Below are 18,827 nucleotides of genomic sequence, written 5' to 3' on the forward strand. Positions count from 1 at the left end.
TAAGGGATAATATTAAACTAATTTATTGGCATCTACAATCTGGTAGATGACATCATATTGCATGTCAGACAGTTATTAACTAGTTTCTTATAGATATTGTCATTATTTTAAAAATACTTAGAGAAATAGTATTTGCCAGGCACTGAGGATATAGTGGTAAACAGTTCTTATCCTTGGGTATTGCATACCAAACTGTACCTTGAATGTTAATATCAGTACATGCCTTTTATAGGGATGACTAAACTTCACAGCTTGGTCTACATAATTACACTCCAACCTAGGGGCAGACGTGGGGATAATTTTAAGCAACTCAGTAAGAAATTTTTGAGGAGCTAAATACAGGTGTGCATGACTCTTTCACTGAGGAAACTAACAATTTTGGAGTCACAGCTTATAACATGTTACATTCAAGTTTTGCCATGAAAGAGCTCCTCTTCACTGTTCCTACCTAATCACAGGCTTCTTCACAAGGCTTTCACTGAATGTGACATGCCATATACCATGTATAGTACATTTTGATTACCAGATACCAGAATTGAGGGTAGATGTTGTGAACCCTTAAATTTGCTTAGAGTTGAATTTATCACTTAATGAAAGTTCTGAGGTGTGTTAGTTTTCTATAATGAATTACTACAAATTTAGTGGCTTAAAATAACATACCTCTGGAGGTCAGAAGTCAAAATGGATCTCACTGTGCTAAAATCAAGATGTCAGCAGGCTGCCTTATTCTCTGAAGGCTCTTGAAGAGTCTGTTTTCTTGCCTTTTCCAGCTTCTAGAGGTTTCCTTCATCCCTTGGCTCATGCCCCCTTCCTCCATATTCAAAATCAGTAAGGACCAGTTGAGTCTTTTTCACAATATCTTTTTATTACATTGGACCCACATGTGTAATTAAGGATAATCTTTATATTACAGATATCTGATTAACTACCTTAATTCCCACTTTCTTTCTTATCATACCGTTTTCTTCCTCATGGCTACTTCATGAAGTGAGATAAGACTCAATGTGTTTTGAAGCTTTATGGATGAGGAGACTGAGACAAAGAGGATTTAAGTCATTTGCCCACCTGGAGGTATAGCAAAAATACTTCTAAAATTTAGTAAAAGTCCCATGCTTTTTTTTGAAAGCTCACTGAATGAAAACATAATATTTTTATGTAAAAATATTAACATTAAGTTTTTAAGGAAAGGATTTTGTAAGATATAAACACTTTGAATAGAACTGAGCTGTAATAATTGATCTTTTAAATGGCCTCAAAGCAGGGAGGAGATGGGGCAACTATTAAACACCATATATCTGAACTTGGACTTCTTTTAGTAGTTTAAGATTTGTTGACCAATCAGGTTTAAAACTGAAGATGTAAATTTCAGAATTTTTCAAAATTTTCAGTTGTATCTCCTTTACTGTCAAATGTTTTGTATATATGTCATATACACCTTAAAACTCTTTAATCATTTACTTCCCTGAGGGAATATATCAATATACTAGGCCAAATTTGGTAGGAAATACTGATATTTATGAGGAATAAGTTAAAATAAATTGTCTCTATTTAAGCCCAGGATATGTTTACATTGTGATGTACCAGATATAAATACATGGGTACATACTGTCTGTGTGTGAATTGCCAGAGGAAACAGTTGGTGTTTGACATTGAGCTGTACTCTGTAACTAAGTGCACATCACTGATACATATCATGCCATTATTCCACTTCTGAGGTCTGCTTTACTCCTAGAATGTAAGAATTACAGAAACTAGAAAAAAAAAATCACTAAAAATTTCAAATTTCGTTTTGATCTAGAGTAGACCCAGGAATCTACAAGGCCTGAGAAACCTAGATCTGGTTCAGTAGGTACCTCAAAAAACCAGCACAAACTTTTGTAGCTTCTGTAAAGAAGAGGTGATCAAAGAGTAAGTCAAATACCCAGCGCTTCTGTGAACCCCAAAATGTATACCCGGTTGACCTTATGAATCTAGAACAAGAACAGAGCATAGGATAAGCTTTCTCCCAGCCCAAGTAATTTAAATGAAAACAAACTTCCCATTATGTGAACATAATGCAGAGTACATGTGGGAAGAAAAATGATTTTATGCCTGGATTTCAGCATATGAAACTTATTCTTGAAATAATGTTTATAATAGATCATAAACTTCTCTTGCTCATTTTGGCCAAGACAGCCCATAGGCCGATTTAGAACAGTGATGTGTTTCTTGATGAATATATTCTTACTTTCTCTGCTCATGTTACCGATAGAAATGACAAAAATCTTAGTAGTTGACTGAGTCAGAATTTTCATTCTATATCAGGGTGTTTCTCAGTGCCAGACTCAAGAATGAGGTGGAATGGGGTAGATTATTGTGCTATTTTCTGTACTGTAGCAGTTTTGTGGCAAGAGGTTTTAAATCTCTAAGGTTGTCGAAGTGGAAAGTTTCACCAGAAATGAATTAACATCAAAGAAAAACATGAGTACCTGTATTTGGATGTTTTACCACATACCCAAGACAGACAGTGGACTATAAACCTTTCATTTATTGGACCAATTGGGCTCCATCTGTAGACCAGCATGTTGTTTCAGTGTCTGAGACAAACCGCAAGGGATAGCCATACTTTTTGAATGTTGTTCTTCATTTTAACCTGTGTGTTTTCTGTGGTAAGGTTGGAGGAGAAAACTCTTAACTCATTGTGGTATATCCAGATATGTACCAGTGGGTGGCAGTAGATATGGCAGAGTTCTAAATAATGTAGCTACTTATAATGGATGACGTCTAAAAGAAGTTTACTAATAGGCCTTTTTTGCTTGTTTGTTTTAAATTACAACTGTTTCGCACATTTTCCTGATTTTAGCTGAGATATTTAAAGGTGATTTAAAAAAAATAATAAGAGCAAATACATATATAATGCTTCTTATATACTAAGCACTATTTTAAGTGTTTTACTTATATTAACTGAAAGCCCAACACATTTGATTGTTGTTTAGGTATTTGAGCTAATATAGTCATATTGTTATGCCTTTATTCTATTTTTCTTGACTAGTACAATAAAATAGGAAAAACGTTTGCTGGCAAATGTTGTATTAAGCTGAGAAACTAACTGTCATTCATTGAAACAGATTTTGTGTTGCTGTTTGATTTTGTGAAATCTTCTGTATGCTGTATATTGAATATATCTTGCTGAAACAACTGTCTTCTTAAGTGTCTAGGTGTTTGCTTTCCATCATAGCCATATTTTTAGATGTTGTCTTCGAAAACTGAGGAATTTTAACATGGACAGTTGGTAAATGTAGATCTTCCCACAGATTGTCGATGTTACACAAGTGCTTTAATGAAGTTTTCTTTTGTTTCTGTTTGGAGAGGCATTAGAAAATACATAGGCATTGGAATACTGTGTCATTTCAATACAAATCTTGAGAGTCAAAGCACAGCAGTCACTTTTGTGTAAAGAAAAAAAAAAAGTACTGGACCCTGGTCCAATTCAAAAGCCCTGGGCTCAGATTGATGCACCATTAACTAGCTATGTGACATTGACAGAGACATTTGATCTCCGAACTCAGTCCTCCACTGTGTAACCCCGGGACACTAGATTAGATCAGTAGCTTTCAGTCAGGATAATTTGGAGCTTTGCGGCTTCACCATGCCACCACAGGGGTCTACCTAAGGATAGGAAGGAGCTTGGCAGGCTGGCCCCCAGGCCCTCCACTTCGGTTTCCTTGAAAGCAGCTCCTTCTCGACTTTTTAAATTACCTATTTATAATTTACATTAGAAAGTATATATGATTTCACTTATAAGATAGAATTGTACTTCTTTAGGGGAAAAAGAAGGAACCCTACGATTAGATTATTTCTGTGTTCTCTTGTTTCTAAAATGTCAATAATTCCAATAACTGGGTAGCTAAGGAAGAAAAAGAGAAACTGACCATTATCTTTGACATGTAGCTAATGTCTTGAGTATCTGGAATGGAATGGTAGAAGGCTAAGTCTGTCATTTATAGGCTCGTAAGGGTTGTATGTGCTGCTTTGTTTGATGAATTTCATTATATGAAATTATATGACTGCCACTCACAAGTAGAAATAGCATAAATTTACTTTTTAATAAAATATTGAATTATTTTGAGAATCTGCATTATCTACTGTGTTTGGTAAATTCTGGGACATATAGAATAACGCTGGACAGGAGCACTGAATTACAGTAAGTTACAAGAGCCATGCTTTTCTCTAAACTGCAATCATTAACTCAACATATTCGGCTGCCAATGTTACTCTGTCCAGTGTTGTTGTTATAAATGTTGCTGTGTCAGAAGCCCCTGTTTCTATAACTTTCTCTCCATTATCAACTGGGCTGAGTTATAATATGGATGAGACATTTTATAGGAATGGTTAAAGAAAAAAATAGTCATTTCCCAGTTTGATCTTCATTCTTCCTAGGAAGGTTCAAGTTACTAGATGGGTGAGTTGCTCATACACACCTGGACATGACTCACCTTTTAAAAATAAACAATCTTATCTGCTTCTTGGTTACCAGAAACCAAAATCAACACTAGAAAGTGTCAAACCTCCTTTAACAGCCAGATCACTGGTTGCAAAGACTGCAGAGGAAGAGATATAAAAGTATCTTAGCCAAAAACATGGTTGTGATATATTAACCCTAAGTGTGCCAGAGAAATGTAAAGCAGAAACAAGACAAAACAGGACAGCTGGATTATCTAATTCTCATTCATGATGTTCTGCTTTTTTATATGGCTTTTTCTTCCTCTAATGACTTTATGTCATAATGAGTGAGTATCAGCTCATTTAAAAAATTGGGGCCAGGTGCGGTGGCTCATGCCTGTAATCCTAGCACTTTGGGAGGCCGAGGCGGCAGATCACAAGGTCAGGAGATCAAGACCATCATGGCTAACACGGTGAAACCCTGTCTCTACTAAAAATACAAAAAATTAGCTGGGCATGGTGGCGGGCACCTGTAGTCCCAGCTACTCGGGAGGCTGAGGCCAGAGAATGATGCGAACCTGGGAGGTGGAGATTGCAGTGAGCCGAGATCGCGCCACTGCACTCCAGCCTGGGCGACAGAGCAAGACTCTGTCTCAAAAAAAAAAAAAAAAAAAAAAGGAAAAAGGAACCAATCCAAGGAAAATACACAGGACTGCTGTCCTTTTTACCAAAGATCTTTCATTAACTAGTGTGGATGGAAGCAAATTTCACCACAGCAACTTGCATGGTAGTTGATTTGCTATTTGTATGGAACAGCAAACCAGAGAATAATAAAAGAAAACACGAACATATCAGTGGTGAGCAAGGGAGCAGAGCAGCCATTCAGCTCTTTCCATGCTGATAAGAACAAACAACAAGATTGTTCATTATAATGAGGGATACTAATCACACTCAGTTATCACAGTATTATGTCACTTCAACTATCTAGGGGTCTCACCTATATTCTCTCATGTTTTGTCTGTTTGCAGTAGAGTGGTGCTTCTCAGAAATGCCCAGTAGCCATATTTCATCAGCACAGGTTAATAACCCTGTTCATCATTCCAAATGCATGTGCTTGAACAATGCACCTAACAAGTGAGCAGTGGCATACAACAGTGGTGTAGGTGGAGTGAGCAATTTTGGGGATATAAGTTAAATATCAAACATAGAAAGGCAGTAATTAAGGAGAACATGGATGTAAAATATGGACGGGCCAGAGGCAGTGGCTCACACCTGTAATCTCGGCACTTTGGGAGGCCGAGGCGGGCGGATCACTTGAGATCAGGAGTTCAAGACCAGCCCATCCAACATGGTGAAACCCCGTCTCTACTAAAAACATAAAAAGTAGCAAAGCGTGCTGGCTGTGGTGCCTGTAATCCCAGCTACTCAGGAGGCTGAGGCAGGAGAATCACTTGAACCCAGGAGGTGGAGGTTGCAGTGAGCCGAGATTACACCACTACACTCCAGCCTAGGCATCAGAGGAGACACTATCTGAAGAAAGAAAAAAAAAAGTCATAGACGCCCTGATTGTTGACTTGACATCAGAGAACTTTTAAAGCAGGTCAGAAGAATACAGACAAATGTGTATTTTATTTTTAAGTCAATATGAAGAAGGGTGCAATTAAGTATTGAGAGGTACAAATGAGAGCATGATTAAACAGAGCAGGATGATAGAAGAGCAAAGCTCTGAAAGTGGCTTTGTACTAACTAGGTGATCTCAGCCAAACCACCTGCATTTCTTTGAGTCTCATGTCTTCATTTATTTGTTGTAGGATGAAACATTTTAAGGTGGACTGGAAAGTTCTTCTCAACTCTTAAGTTCTCTAGGCTTCTGAATAGAGATAAGAAGGTTCAATACAACCACATCCCTAGAGACTTTAAAAAATGGCAGTAATCCAACAAAAGCTAATTTAAGAAAAAGAATAGAAGAAGAATTATGTATTGGAAGTCCAGAAGGTTTGGGGTCTTCAGTCAACGGTGGATGTAGTCCTCAAGCAATTCTGTTTCTTGATTCTCATTTCTTCTTTCCCGGCCTCATTGCTTAATAAGTTTCTTCAACATAGTAGAAAATACAGACTTCGAAACGCCAGGCTAATTAATATAAGCTGTGGCTTCAGAAGGAAAAAATTTCTCTCCGGGCATCCATATTAATCCTCTAAAAGGACACCTCTGGTATTGCTTAGCTCATATGTTCAGGGGGATAAGATGCTCTGACTTGCTAACCTGGGCCATGACCTACTTTTGCAGCAGGAAAGGTTAGTTAGACCTCTTGACCAAAAGTTTCATGGAAATCACATGGAAGAGAAGAACAGGAGTTCTCAAAGGGAAGATATGTGGCACAAACTACAAAAAAAAAAAAAACCAAAACAGGTGTCTGCTTATACCCTTTATACAAGATGGTCAGTCAGGGAGAATATTTATTTAAAATTTAAAATGCCAATTCTAGGAATTCTTTGGTTATTTTTATTCAGCTATCCCAAATCAAGCATCGTCATTGGCATCAGATTTGTCGGAAGAGTAGTATGACCCGTATGTATTTGGAGAAAACTGAGAACATAATTTTTAAGTTCCTATAATTTTATGAAGTTCTGTGAGTAGACTGGACTTCTTTCCATCTATATTTTATCAGATGAGTGAGTTGTGTTTGGCTGCATAAAAGATCTGATACTCATTATTGATTCAGTAAGTTTTATCTAAGGTGTTTGGAGTTGCCATACTAAGTTGACTCTGGAGAAACAAGATTAGTTTTTTTTGTGATTGATGAACCGCACTATATATTACTCCAGTTACACTGCACCATTAACCAATGTAATTCATTACAAAGGGCTCAGCTCTGAGAACCTCCTAATATCCAGAAATAATGGAACTAAGTAGCCACATCCTCATAGGAACACAGCAGTGATCTTATATCTCACAAATATTGAAGAGAGTTGGGGTAAGGACACAGTTTACTGAAACCAGGTGGTGTAGAAATCTGTTGTGTTGGCCTGCCTGATGTCCGTTGTTCCTTCTCCTGTTACAGAACCCTAATTTTGCATTTGGAAACTATTCTTTCTATTCTTAGTCCACTCCTTTTGGGATTATCAGTGAAAGTACTCCATACTTTCCCCTAGCCAAGCAGTAGGCAAGAGATCTAAGCTAGGCTCAGTAGCTGTTCTCTTTATGCACTTTCATCTTGAGTAGAATGACAGAAAGTTTAGAGGAACCCAGAATAAAGTGCTCATTAGCTCATCAGCTCATCCTACCCACATCTCAACCCAGCCAGACCTGCTGTAGTTGTTACTCCCTTCAGATTTGGGATCCTCTTTTCCAGTGTATCTATTTGTTACCTTCTAATAACTTCTAAGTACATGTTATTCAGTTAGCAGCTCATTGCTATCAGATGGCAAGTACCAGGTGCCAAACCACTCCAGAATTCCATTTATTTAGCTCCTGGTTCTGTGAGTTAGAGTTGACACTGGGCTCAGCTGGGTAGTTCGTCTGGTCTCAGTTGGGTTTCCATCTCAGTCATCTGTAGTCATCCTGAGATTGACTGGGCAACTCTGCTTCTGGGCATTTGCTGGCTGGCAGCTGGGGCAACCTGCAGGGTGACAGAGGTGGGAAGAATCCTAGACCATGTGTCTGTTGTCATCTAGCAGATTGGTCTGGGCCTATTCAGATGTCAGTGACAGGGTTCCAAGTGAAAAAGTGGAAATGTGTGAGGTCTCTTAAAGCCTCAGTCCAGACTGAAACAGAGTTACCTCAGCTATATTGTACTCACCAAATCAAGTCAGGAGGCCAGCCCAGATGCAAGAAGTGAAGCAGATGTGCATGGCTTCTTGATGGAAGTAGCTATAAAACCACAATGCAAATGAGTGAGGATGCAGGAAGAGGAATGATTGAGGGCACTTAAACATTCTTCCATACCCCAAGTTGGTTTCTGTATCTTATAGCTAAAGAACCTAATATGCCAATCAAAACCCCTTTAAAAATACACCCTAAAACACTGGCCTGCTCTTTTTACTTTTTGATGTACCTGATTATGGGAGGTTTTGGGAGCAAAGTCAGTTCCTCTACAGCATACAAAATAGAAACAATCTCTTATCCTTAATCCTAGCATGTTGTGTCTTCAGGAGATTGCTTACCTCTCATCTGTAACCCTCTTAGCTGTGCAGCCTCAAAGGATCATTACTGTCAGTTCTGTCATCTGCCAGGTCTCCTGAAATTTTGGTGTATTGCCTGCCCAATTACAACACACCAGCATGACTTTGTCACTTTACTATATGACTGTTTCCTGCTATATCTAGTATAGCACTTGCTAAAACATTTGAGTTTGGCTTTCTGGGATACATATTAGGCTTCTCTAACTTATATTTTCCTTTTATGTAACAGCCTCTTGGTAAGCTATATCAAAGAGAGAGTAAGGCAAATATTCATATTAATATACACTGCTGTAGGTGTTTCTTGCCAGTTTTTATCCAAGTTCTGACTCAACCTAGTCCTCTTTAGGTTTATGAGATATAATAAGATAATAGCACAGGGTGGTATAGCTGCAGGCAGAAAATATGTTTTCTTAATAGCAAGTTCATAAATTAATGTAGGGCACTGAGACACCGTGGCTGTATACATGCATTAAGACAGAGCTCTCTTCAGTTGACGACCTTCCCTTCCAACCACTAATTTCTCTGGGATGGTGCCAAACTCTTAGTCAAATGTAGCTTCAATGCATCCCACCCTCTCAATGGGAAACAATAATTAATAAGACTTTATGGATGAGGTGGTGTTCCACTTCCATTAATAACACTTATTATTCCAGGGTGTTTTGGTTTGGTTATAAAAAATTGACTCTAGGGGTGGAACTTGGCTTGGGAGCTTATTTTAAGGGCAAATGGTTTGTTTCCAATTTTTCTTTCAAAAGAAAAAGGCTTTTCTTTTTTTCTAAAGGAAATTTTATGTAGCATTTAGTTATATAAGCATGAGACCAAAATTCCTAAAATATTGGTATGATTACAGATTTTTAATTGATTTAATATTGTCCTTTGGTATGTCAGGTAAAGCTGAGAGATGTCCCAGGGCTTCTCAGCTAGCTTAGAGTTGGCAGGCTCCAGCGCTCTGCATGTCATCAGTTGGGATCAGAGGGTGTTTCTTTTACATTGCTTCTCACACTTAAATATCAAATTCTCTTCTCAGGCAACAGTTTATACAAGCTACTGGCTGAACTGCATTTAATGATAAGAGGCAACTCATTTTTACATTGTATTTTGATGGGTATTTTGCTTTCTCGTTACAGATCTACTGGAAGAGACCCAAAGAAAAGATGAAGAAATGGGATCTCTGCAGGTAAATTCTTAAATAGGGCAAGAATCCTTGGTATGAAAACATTTGTGTTTTGCTCTTTTATCCTTTATTGGTGTCACATTCATGCTGGTATAGCAAATGGGGTGACACGGACAATGTCAGAACTATAAAGTTGGAATTTGCTTCCTTTAGAAGTCTCTGAGAGCAGTGATCTAAAGCAGGAAGCCAAATCAGCATCTATGCTACTTTTGATAGGAAATTTTATTCCTTGGTATAGCATAACAGGAACTGCAGCATTGGGAAATGAAGACAGTATGCCTTCATAGTCATTTCCCTCAAAACAGGACTGATGAATGAGGATGAATTCATGAAATCTACATTTTCAAGTGAAAGTCAAAAGTATTCTGACCCCATGGGTGTCATCTACCAATGACCAACCAATTAACACATAAATAGAGCTTAAGATTGCCTTATACAGCCTCTCAATTCAGTAGAGGTTTATTCACATTTCTTGGGCTGGAAAATTGTGTTAGAAAGATTCCACTCGAATTTCAATTGACACTTCCGTGAGCAATGGATGTTAAGTTGACATCTGACAGAAGTTCTCTCTTCCCTTCACATTGGGCTAACTTACAAATGGCTAACTCAAGTGTCTGTCTTTATTAGGGGGAACATAATCAGTTATATTCCCATGACAGAACCAATTCAGTTAATGTCACGTTGGGGATTAAGAACAGTAAATACTTTGGACATTTAGAGTTCTTCATTGGCCTGGAGCTACAAGGCAAGACTGGAGAGTGATGTAATGAGCTGGTTTGAGTGCTTTAAGGGTAAAGATTTTTGCTTTTGGCAAATGAAAGATAGGCCACATAAAGTCCAAAGAGCAAGGGAAATGTTCTGTGATTGGGGATTCTTCTACTTGATGGTATATCCATTAAGAGAAAATTATATAATTGATCTGAAAATGCAGAGGAAGCATAGTTTATATATCTAATAAAAATGGTACATGTTAGCTGTGGTTTTGTACAGATTAGATTATTTTAACATCTTGTATTATATTCAGGTATATATATATATTAAAAAAAAAAAAAGAGCATTGGTTAGTCCAGTCTGGGGCTAGGAAGAATCTCAAGTGTATACTTGACCTGCCTATCTCTGTGAAACTAATATCACCAATGCTTGTTGTTACAAAAAACGTAGCTCTTTGTACACTAAATGTGTATACTGAGAAAGTCTTTTTAGGCATTGTGGTTATGTGTTGTGTTTACCCAGAATAACATATATAAACATACTTATTGAGTATATATCTGGCCTTTTGAAATGGCAGCACAAGTAATTTTTTCTTTCACAGTACAAATGTTGGAACTAGTATTCTCATTAAATTTAATAGCCTATGTTTCTTCTCAAATGTTTATTAAATACTGGCAGCATTTTCTACTGAAATGTCCATCCAGTGCAATAGAATGCACCAGCCAACTAGCTATGGACATTTATAGTTGGAGAATGTGTAATATGATGTCCGAGAGCAGAAGAGTTAAATGTTGACACTTTGTAGTGGTAACTGGTGCCTGATATTAACACTCTATTACGAATAAAGAAGGAACTCTCGGAATGTACAAGAGTACAGAAGCATATCACAGAAAGCCTTTAATGTTAAAGGTTAGAGGAAGATCCTTGGAAAAGTGCCTATATTCCTGATTTCTATATTCACATATGAATATCAGAGATGATAGTTTGGAGAATACTATTCAAGTATATAGGCTGAAATCCTACAATGACACAATAGTACCTGGCTCTGTTTCTGATTCACTGGGTAACCTTGGATAACTCAATTAACTTTGCTGTGCCTATTTTCTCATCTGTAATAGAAAATCATAAAATTGTCTTCCGGAAGTGTTTAGTGTGGATTAGATGATCCCAGAAGGGAGAGCTAAATATTTAATTCCAATTTACAATGTTAACACATCCTCATGTATCCAAATTGGAGTCAATTTTATTTACTCATTATCATCTTATAATTATGTATAACAGACATTCTGCATTTTATGCTATTCTCATTAGGGGTAGGGGGTATTTTATTTAGCTCGAAACCCTTTCCGATTTCCTATAAATGAGGTACTCCATTTACTCATTGAACAAACACTTACCAAGCACCAATTCTGTGCACACCACTGTGCTAGGTGCTAGGGATACAAAGGCAAGCTGTGTATACTGGATGGCTTCTTGCCCTCTATATTACAATTAGTGAAGACTATAAAAATCAGTTTTTATAATAAAATGCTCAAAAATCATATTAAAGGAAAAGTATAAGTGACTGTGGGAACATATCATAAGAACATCTGTCCTTGTTTGTCATAGGTAAGTGTAGGTTGACAGAACTGAAAGGGAATTAAGTACAGTTGAGGTAGGTTAAACTGGAGTGGGGTGGCAATCCAAGTAGGCTTCCCAAAGAAAGCCAATGTTGGAATGATAACTAGGAGTTAGCTAGGCACGTTTACAGTGAAGATAAAAGTTTTCAGCAGTAGTAAAGGATAGGGGAAGGCCTAGGGTAAAAGAGCGCAGTTTCATGTCTAAGGAACTGAAAGTTCGGTATATTGGAGTGTAGCATCTGAGAGAGGGGCAGCAAAACGAGAACTTTTTAAGTAAACGGAGGTCTAAAAGACCTTGTGGAGGAGTTTGGACTTTCCCTTCAGTATATGAGAAATTGGAAAAGGGTTTGAAATAAGAGAACAATATGGTAAGTCTGCATTTTAAAGAGATACCTGGCTGTAACGTGAAAAATAATTAGAGGCAGGCAAGATTGAAACCAGGGAGACCAATTAAGCAGATGTTTGTGAGACTCTCGGCAAGAGATGATGGTGACCTGGATTGGGTGGCATCAGAGAGCATGAAGAGGAGTGGGTGACTTCTTACTATGTTTTAGAATATAAAGCCCATGGAACTTTGAGATTGGGTGTTAGGAAGTAAAAGGGAAGGAGTTAAGAATGATTCTTGGATTTCTCAATTCAGCAGCTTTACAGATAGTTGTGCTCGTCAGTGATATAGGAGGAAGCTGATCCATTCAGTTTTTGATATTTTGAAATGTCCGGAAGGTGATGTTAAGGTTGGTTCATATGAGTCTGGAGCCCAGAAGCTGTTTGATCTGAACATGCAGAATTTGATGCCATCATATCTGTTGTCCATATCATAGGAATGATACTAAGTCACACAGCGAATGTGAACTCCCAGGGGAAGTATTTAGAATGAGGAGAAATGAAATCCTAGGCCAGAACCCTAGGAAACACCAACATTTAAACAACAGGCTAAGGATGAAAATCTTGCAAAGGAATCTAAGACATAAAGGAAATAATTTCAGGAACACATAGTGCTATGAAGTTTAGCAAAAGAATATTTCAAGGGGAAGATCATCAACAGAACTGAATAAATATTTGTTAAATTCTTGGATCCATTTAGCTATGGGGTTTAGGTTTCAAAACAAAAATTTACCTTTCAATGAACTGTAATTTCCTATCATACCTGTCAATCAGCTCTCACGTCTTTCACTTTTCCGTATGTCCACTACTTAGCACAGTGCCTCATCTTACTAGGTACTCAGTAATTTTCTGTTTACTAAATAAACAAATGAATGCCACCCTACTGGTCTCTTATTTATATAGCTCCTATTCCTGGGTCTCCTCAAGATCCACCCATTAAAAAACAACACCAATCCCTGTCTTGTCCTAGAGTTCATTTTTTGTTTAAATTTTTGAGGGAGAGACATCCAAATTCTGCCATTCCTGTACAGACACAGACACACACAAACACACACACACATACACGCAGGAGTAATTTCACATGAGTGGTAGTAAGCAGTGGAAAAGGATAAAACAACAGAGGGAGCGGAGCCGCAGGGAAGAGAGCATTTTCAATCTTAAGGGGAATCACAAACAATGAAGACAAACATGTTTGACAGTGATTTTTACAATACAGCTTGTAATTACCAAAATTCTTCATTGGAGTTTAACATTGGCTCCTTTTTGTGTGTGTGACATTCATTTGCAGTTACATTGTGTACTGCTCCTCTTAAAAACAAAGTATTGTCTTTGACTATAAATGTGTAGTGCAGTATCAGAGTTTTATTTGCATATTTTGAGCTACATTGAAACAAGCAAATCCCTTTTTCATTCCTCTCAAGATCAGCCGAAACTTTAAAATAGACACACAAGGTAATCCATTTTTCCTGATTTAGTTGAATTGTATTCAGTGACTTGACACCTTGCTGGTGATGGCTAATAGTGGTAGGTATTGCTGCTGTTTCGTGTTTTTATTTTTTTAAATACCAGTCTACCTGGTTCACCTTTCCCTAAAATGCAACGCACATGGAGAGTTAGTATCATGCTTAGTTATGAAAGCTTCACAGTGGGTCCTATGACAGTCACTAAACAGACTCTCTGCAAAACTCATGTGCCTTTACTCATATGATAACTTACTGGTCATCTCTCTTTTCATTTTATTTGAAATGAGTCATTCAATAACTTCCAGTCATCTCTCTTCATTTTATTTGAAATGAGTTAAAACTAGATGACTATGAACATAATTTTTACTATTCATTTTCCTTTCATACTAAGCCATTGGTAGGTTGTTTTGTGTCAGCACAATATATAGATATTGTAAATTAAGGATAATAATAATACTGATTTCATAGGACTCTAGAGAGGATTAGCTACCATAAGAAATGTGAAAACTTTGGTGCCTAACAGGTCGTAATAAATATTAATTCTACACAGTGACTGTTTACACCTACTGTGTGTCAGACATGATGCTACATGCTTAGGGATAAAGCAATAAACGAGTCAAAGAAGGTCTCTGCCCCCATGGGGCTCCTCTTTCCCTCTTCGCCACCTTCTACCCTTGCCCTTTTCTTACCTTCCCCCTGCCATGGTCAACTCTGAAATTCAAATTCATATTTTTGTCAGATTATGCTGAAGGAAGTAGTATTATATCTTTGGCCAGCTGTTAAATATAATGAAAAATTGAAAAAAAAGTCATGATATGGCAATAATTAAATGGGTTATTGGGCTACATGTGAATATCAATCTCATTATTTTAGGAGGAGAAAGGAAACATTTTAGTTGTAGAACTTGTAATCTAAATGTTGTCACAAGTATTTTTGGACACATTATTTGGTATCATTATTAGAAATTTTATTAGAAATGAACTAATCCTTAATTTTTAACAATGGGTTTACAGATTTTGTATATATATATATGTATATGAATATTTCATATAATATATAATAGATTTTAATTACAGATTTATATGTAAGATTGTATTATGTAGATCTATAATAAAATATATAAAAATATATACAATCTTGAATATATATATTTAAGTGACTGATTTTTCTGAGACATTCCAGAAGCTCTGCCTGAAAGATATTAAATGTCATTAGTGCCATGCTGTTTTTCAGATAACCCATAATCATATTTAATTTCTCTATCAGTTGACTTTGAAAAATAGTCTGGAATCTCCCACTTGAAGGGTTTGATTTTCTTTTCAGTACTGTGGAGGGACAGGTGTTAGATTTTGTTTTTGTGACCTCAGTAGTGCTTAGGCAAAAACATTTGAAATGAGCAGTAAGGAGAAGAGAATCTTTTCCCCAGCCATTATTTATTTCAGCTACTTATGGAGTAGCCTGTGGCAACACAGTGTTTCAAGGAAAAAAATAGAATATGCCTTCTTGGTTCTTTTGGAACAAACTTAATAAATATTAATATTAGGGTATTATAATATAAAGAATGCCAGTGTAGAGTTGTCAGGCACAACAGTTGGAGATAAACTGGGCAGGAAAAGCCACCAAATAATGTGACTGTCATTAGCAAATAAATTACCCTCCCAGAAGCTGGCAAGATAGTGCATGAACCTCTCAGTACCCAGTAGATGGCTAATCCCCCTGGTAAGGAAACCATGTGAGAAACTGGGCTATTGATCGACCCGCTGGATAATTTCTGTGCTTTTGCTGTCAGTCTTTTCTGCCAGACTATAGAATGCCCATAACCAGTACTTTTAGAGATGGCAGGTGGAAATGCAGGGTGGGGCAGCTGCAAGTCCCTTTTAGAGTTCCCTCAGAGTTGCTTTAGAAGGATGAGGGTGGCGGGGAACGCTCTGCTCTCCCACTGGATCTCAGAAAGAACTGAAGTAATTCATTTCCCCAGAAATTCCCATTTTCTTGGGAGATACTAAAGTACATTTTTGGAAGTCTTGATTTGAATAAATTGATAAATTGGGATTAACTGTTTAAGGTTTCATTAAACTAGAAAGTAATACAGTCCCTACCCACTCCTAAGATGACTCGTAAGAGTTATGATAGAATTTTTATCTTTCGGGAAACCAAAATGTAATGCATACCCAGGTATTCTTCTGAAGGTGCATTCCTCAAAGCCTAGGCAAATAACTACATTTCTCTATGTCTTCTTCTGAAATGTGATTTAAAAATAATTGTTCTAAGCAATGGCATAAACAAAACAAGATTCAGTGTTGTGAGAATGGAAGGTTGGGCCACCCTTTGCCACTTTCAGGCAGAGGCGACTTAACAGCTCATTTAAATCTCTATTTTCTCCAAAGGTGAACAGACTTACCAAACCTTAAATCTGGTACAAAGTTCCACCAGAAAGAACACATTAGCAGTCTGCCTTGGAGTCAAACAGGGTCTCAGCCAATTAGATTTACACCCTTCAATTTACTGGGTCAAGAAGCCTCATGAGAGCAGGGACCCACTCTCAGGAAAATGGATTCCACTGAAATTTTAGTGATCATTAAACTTTGTCACTCTGTTTTATCTGAAATTTGCAACTTAATATTAACCCCAAATTTATGACGGTATAAAACTTAAAAATAGAATACCCTGTGAAAGAAGTATTCTTGTGCCTGAATATATCAAAGTTGATTGACTAGGTCATTTTCCTTTGAGAATAAAAGAAATATAAAAACGTGCCTGATTCTGTTTATCTAGTGGGATGAAAAGCACAAGTCGCCAGGACTCAGCAGTCTCCTTGAATTAAGCTTCTAAAAAAGCTTCTAAAAAAACACACATCATTTGGAAACATTGTTAAAATGCAAAATCAAAGCATAGTCTTTGAGCTCAAAAGCCCAAATATTTCTCTGTGACAGAAAGTTTATTTTAAAAGTTTGCAGTAAAAAAGGCTGGGCGAGGTGGCTCATGCCTGTAATCCCAGCACTTTGAGAGGCCTAGGTGGGTAGATCACCTGAGGTCAGGAGTTCGAGACCAGCCTGACCAACATGAAACCCCATCTCTACTAAAAAAAAAAAAAAAAAAAAAAATACAAAAAATTAGTCAGGCGTGGTAGCCCATACCTATAATCCGAGCTACTCGGGAGGCTGAGCCAGGAGAATCGCTTGAACCTGAGAGGCGGAGGTTACAGTGAGCCGAGATCGCACCATTGCATTCCAGCCTGGCCAACAGAGCAAAACAAACAAATAAACAAACAAACAAAGTGACCTGGGTGTGTTTTACAGAATTGGTAAATTCCTCCCACCAGGGGGAAGATGATTTGACGTGTCTTCATACACTATCCCCTTTACAGTTGACTTTGGGAAAAGCAATGCTTCCAGAAAACATACCTTGGTTCAACTGTCAAGAGTCTGAGCTCTGGGCTTCATGGGCACTGGGGCTTATGTAGATAGCAGCGTATGTTTTCTTTCTTTTTTTTTTTTTTTTCCAAATCTCAACACAGTATGATGTTTCAGTCTTAAGTTTATCTGGGAGTTTTTGCCAGTCACGAGTCAGTGGGCACCCTGTAATTTGTGGCAATCTCATCTGTGTTGCAGAACATAAGTGATCACTTCAAGATCATTCCGCATAATATTTTACAGTACATTGCTTATACCTCTCACAGCACATCCCTAGACAGACCTCAAACTTTGGGCAAATATCCATGTTAATCCATTTTATCGTCTATCTCTGGATAACAATGACATTGTGAAAAGCAATATTCTAAGTAATGACTACAGCGTGCAACAGATTTGGAAATAAATGCTCAGCGATAATACCTTTCTGGTTGAAACACATTTTCATTGACTCATGAAACAAATCTCTGAGATCCTAAGTACTAATAATACATGATTAAAAGACACTGTAGTTCTCACTTCTAAGGCTACCTCCCTGCCTAATCTCTAGCTGATTTTCCAGAATATACAGAAACACTGCAGAGGATTTCCCCAGTCTGGGATCTTGAAAACTCACTTATTTTATGCTTCAGTCTACTAACAAATACTTATTTAGCATTTGCTAACTCCCGTCAGGATTGTGCTAAATCAGCCCAAAGGGCGATGGTCTGTGTGTCAAAGGAGAGGGAAAAAGTCACACATGAAACCAAGCAATTCTTTGTGTCACACACTGTGGTAAAACTGCTAAATTTATGTAAATTATTACTCACAACAATCTTCCAAGGTCCATAACTACTATTCTAATTTTATGGATAATGTCGCCGAGACTCATAGCTTCCTCAGCCAGTAAGTGAGAGAACTAGTACTTGTTTTTGAACTTGCTTGACTTCTATTCTACTATACTTAAGAGCAATGAAAAACAGAATCTGTTCACCTTTTTTTGTTGTTGTTGTTGTTCTGATTGTTTAAGATCCTGGCCTCTTTTTCTTCAATTTCTTCTGTTTTTTTTTTCCTTCTTCAATTTCAGTTTTCAACCAAGTTCAAAATATTCTGGCAAAAATTAAAGGCAACATTAGAATGTTTCCATAAATTTTAAATTGTGCAAAAAGTGATAAAACTAAAATGAGCTGGAAAAATTACTAATAAGCATCTCCTCTTATACTTTTTACTTTTATTAAAATCAGTTGATTATTTTACTTTTTAAAAATTGATTCTAAAGTGCATTCCTTTTCCAGGGTCTCTGCATTACACGTACTCTTCTAGATTTAATTTGTTAGAAGTTTAATGTTTACTTTTAAATGTGTGAAGTCTTATTAGCATGTTAATAAATAACATGTCATGCCTGTTAGCAATATTTCTGTATTTGCCCATAAAGTAAAATAGAAAATAGTACCTACAAGAGATTCCATGCCTTTACTACATTC

General features: G+C 37.2%; 1 protein-coding gene across 3 annotated transcripts in view; it reads left to right on the forward strand.

Moving 5' to 3' along the window:
• Positions 1-18,827, forward strand: part of CEP128 (centrosomal protein 128) — a 488,113-nt gene that overhangs the window by 394,082 nt on the left and 75,204 nt on the right. For all 3 annotated transcript variants that reach the window (XM_033187243.1, XM_033187242.1, XM_033187244.1), the window contains one exon: positions 9,731-9,780. In XM_033187243.1, coding sequence (XP_033043134.1) covers positions 9,731-9,780 — 50 coding nt within the window. The remainder of the gene's footprint in view (positions 1-9,730; positions 9,781-18,827) is intronic.

The sequence above is a fragment of the Trachypithecus francoisi genome, unplaced genomic scaffold (genome assembly GCF_009764315.1).
Source record: "Trachypithecus francoisi isolate TF-2019V2 unplaced genomic scaffold, Tfra_2.0 Lachesis_group3, whole genome shotgun sequence".
NCBI lineage: Eukaryota > Metazoa > Chordata > Mammalia > Primates > Cercopithecidae > Trachypithecus > Trachypithecus francoisi.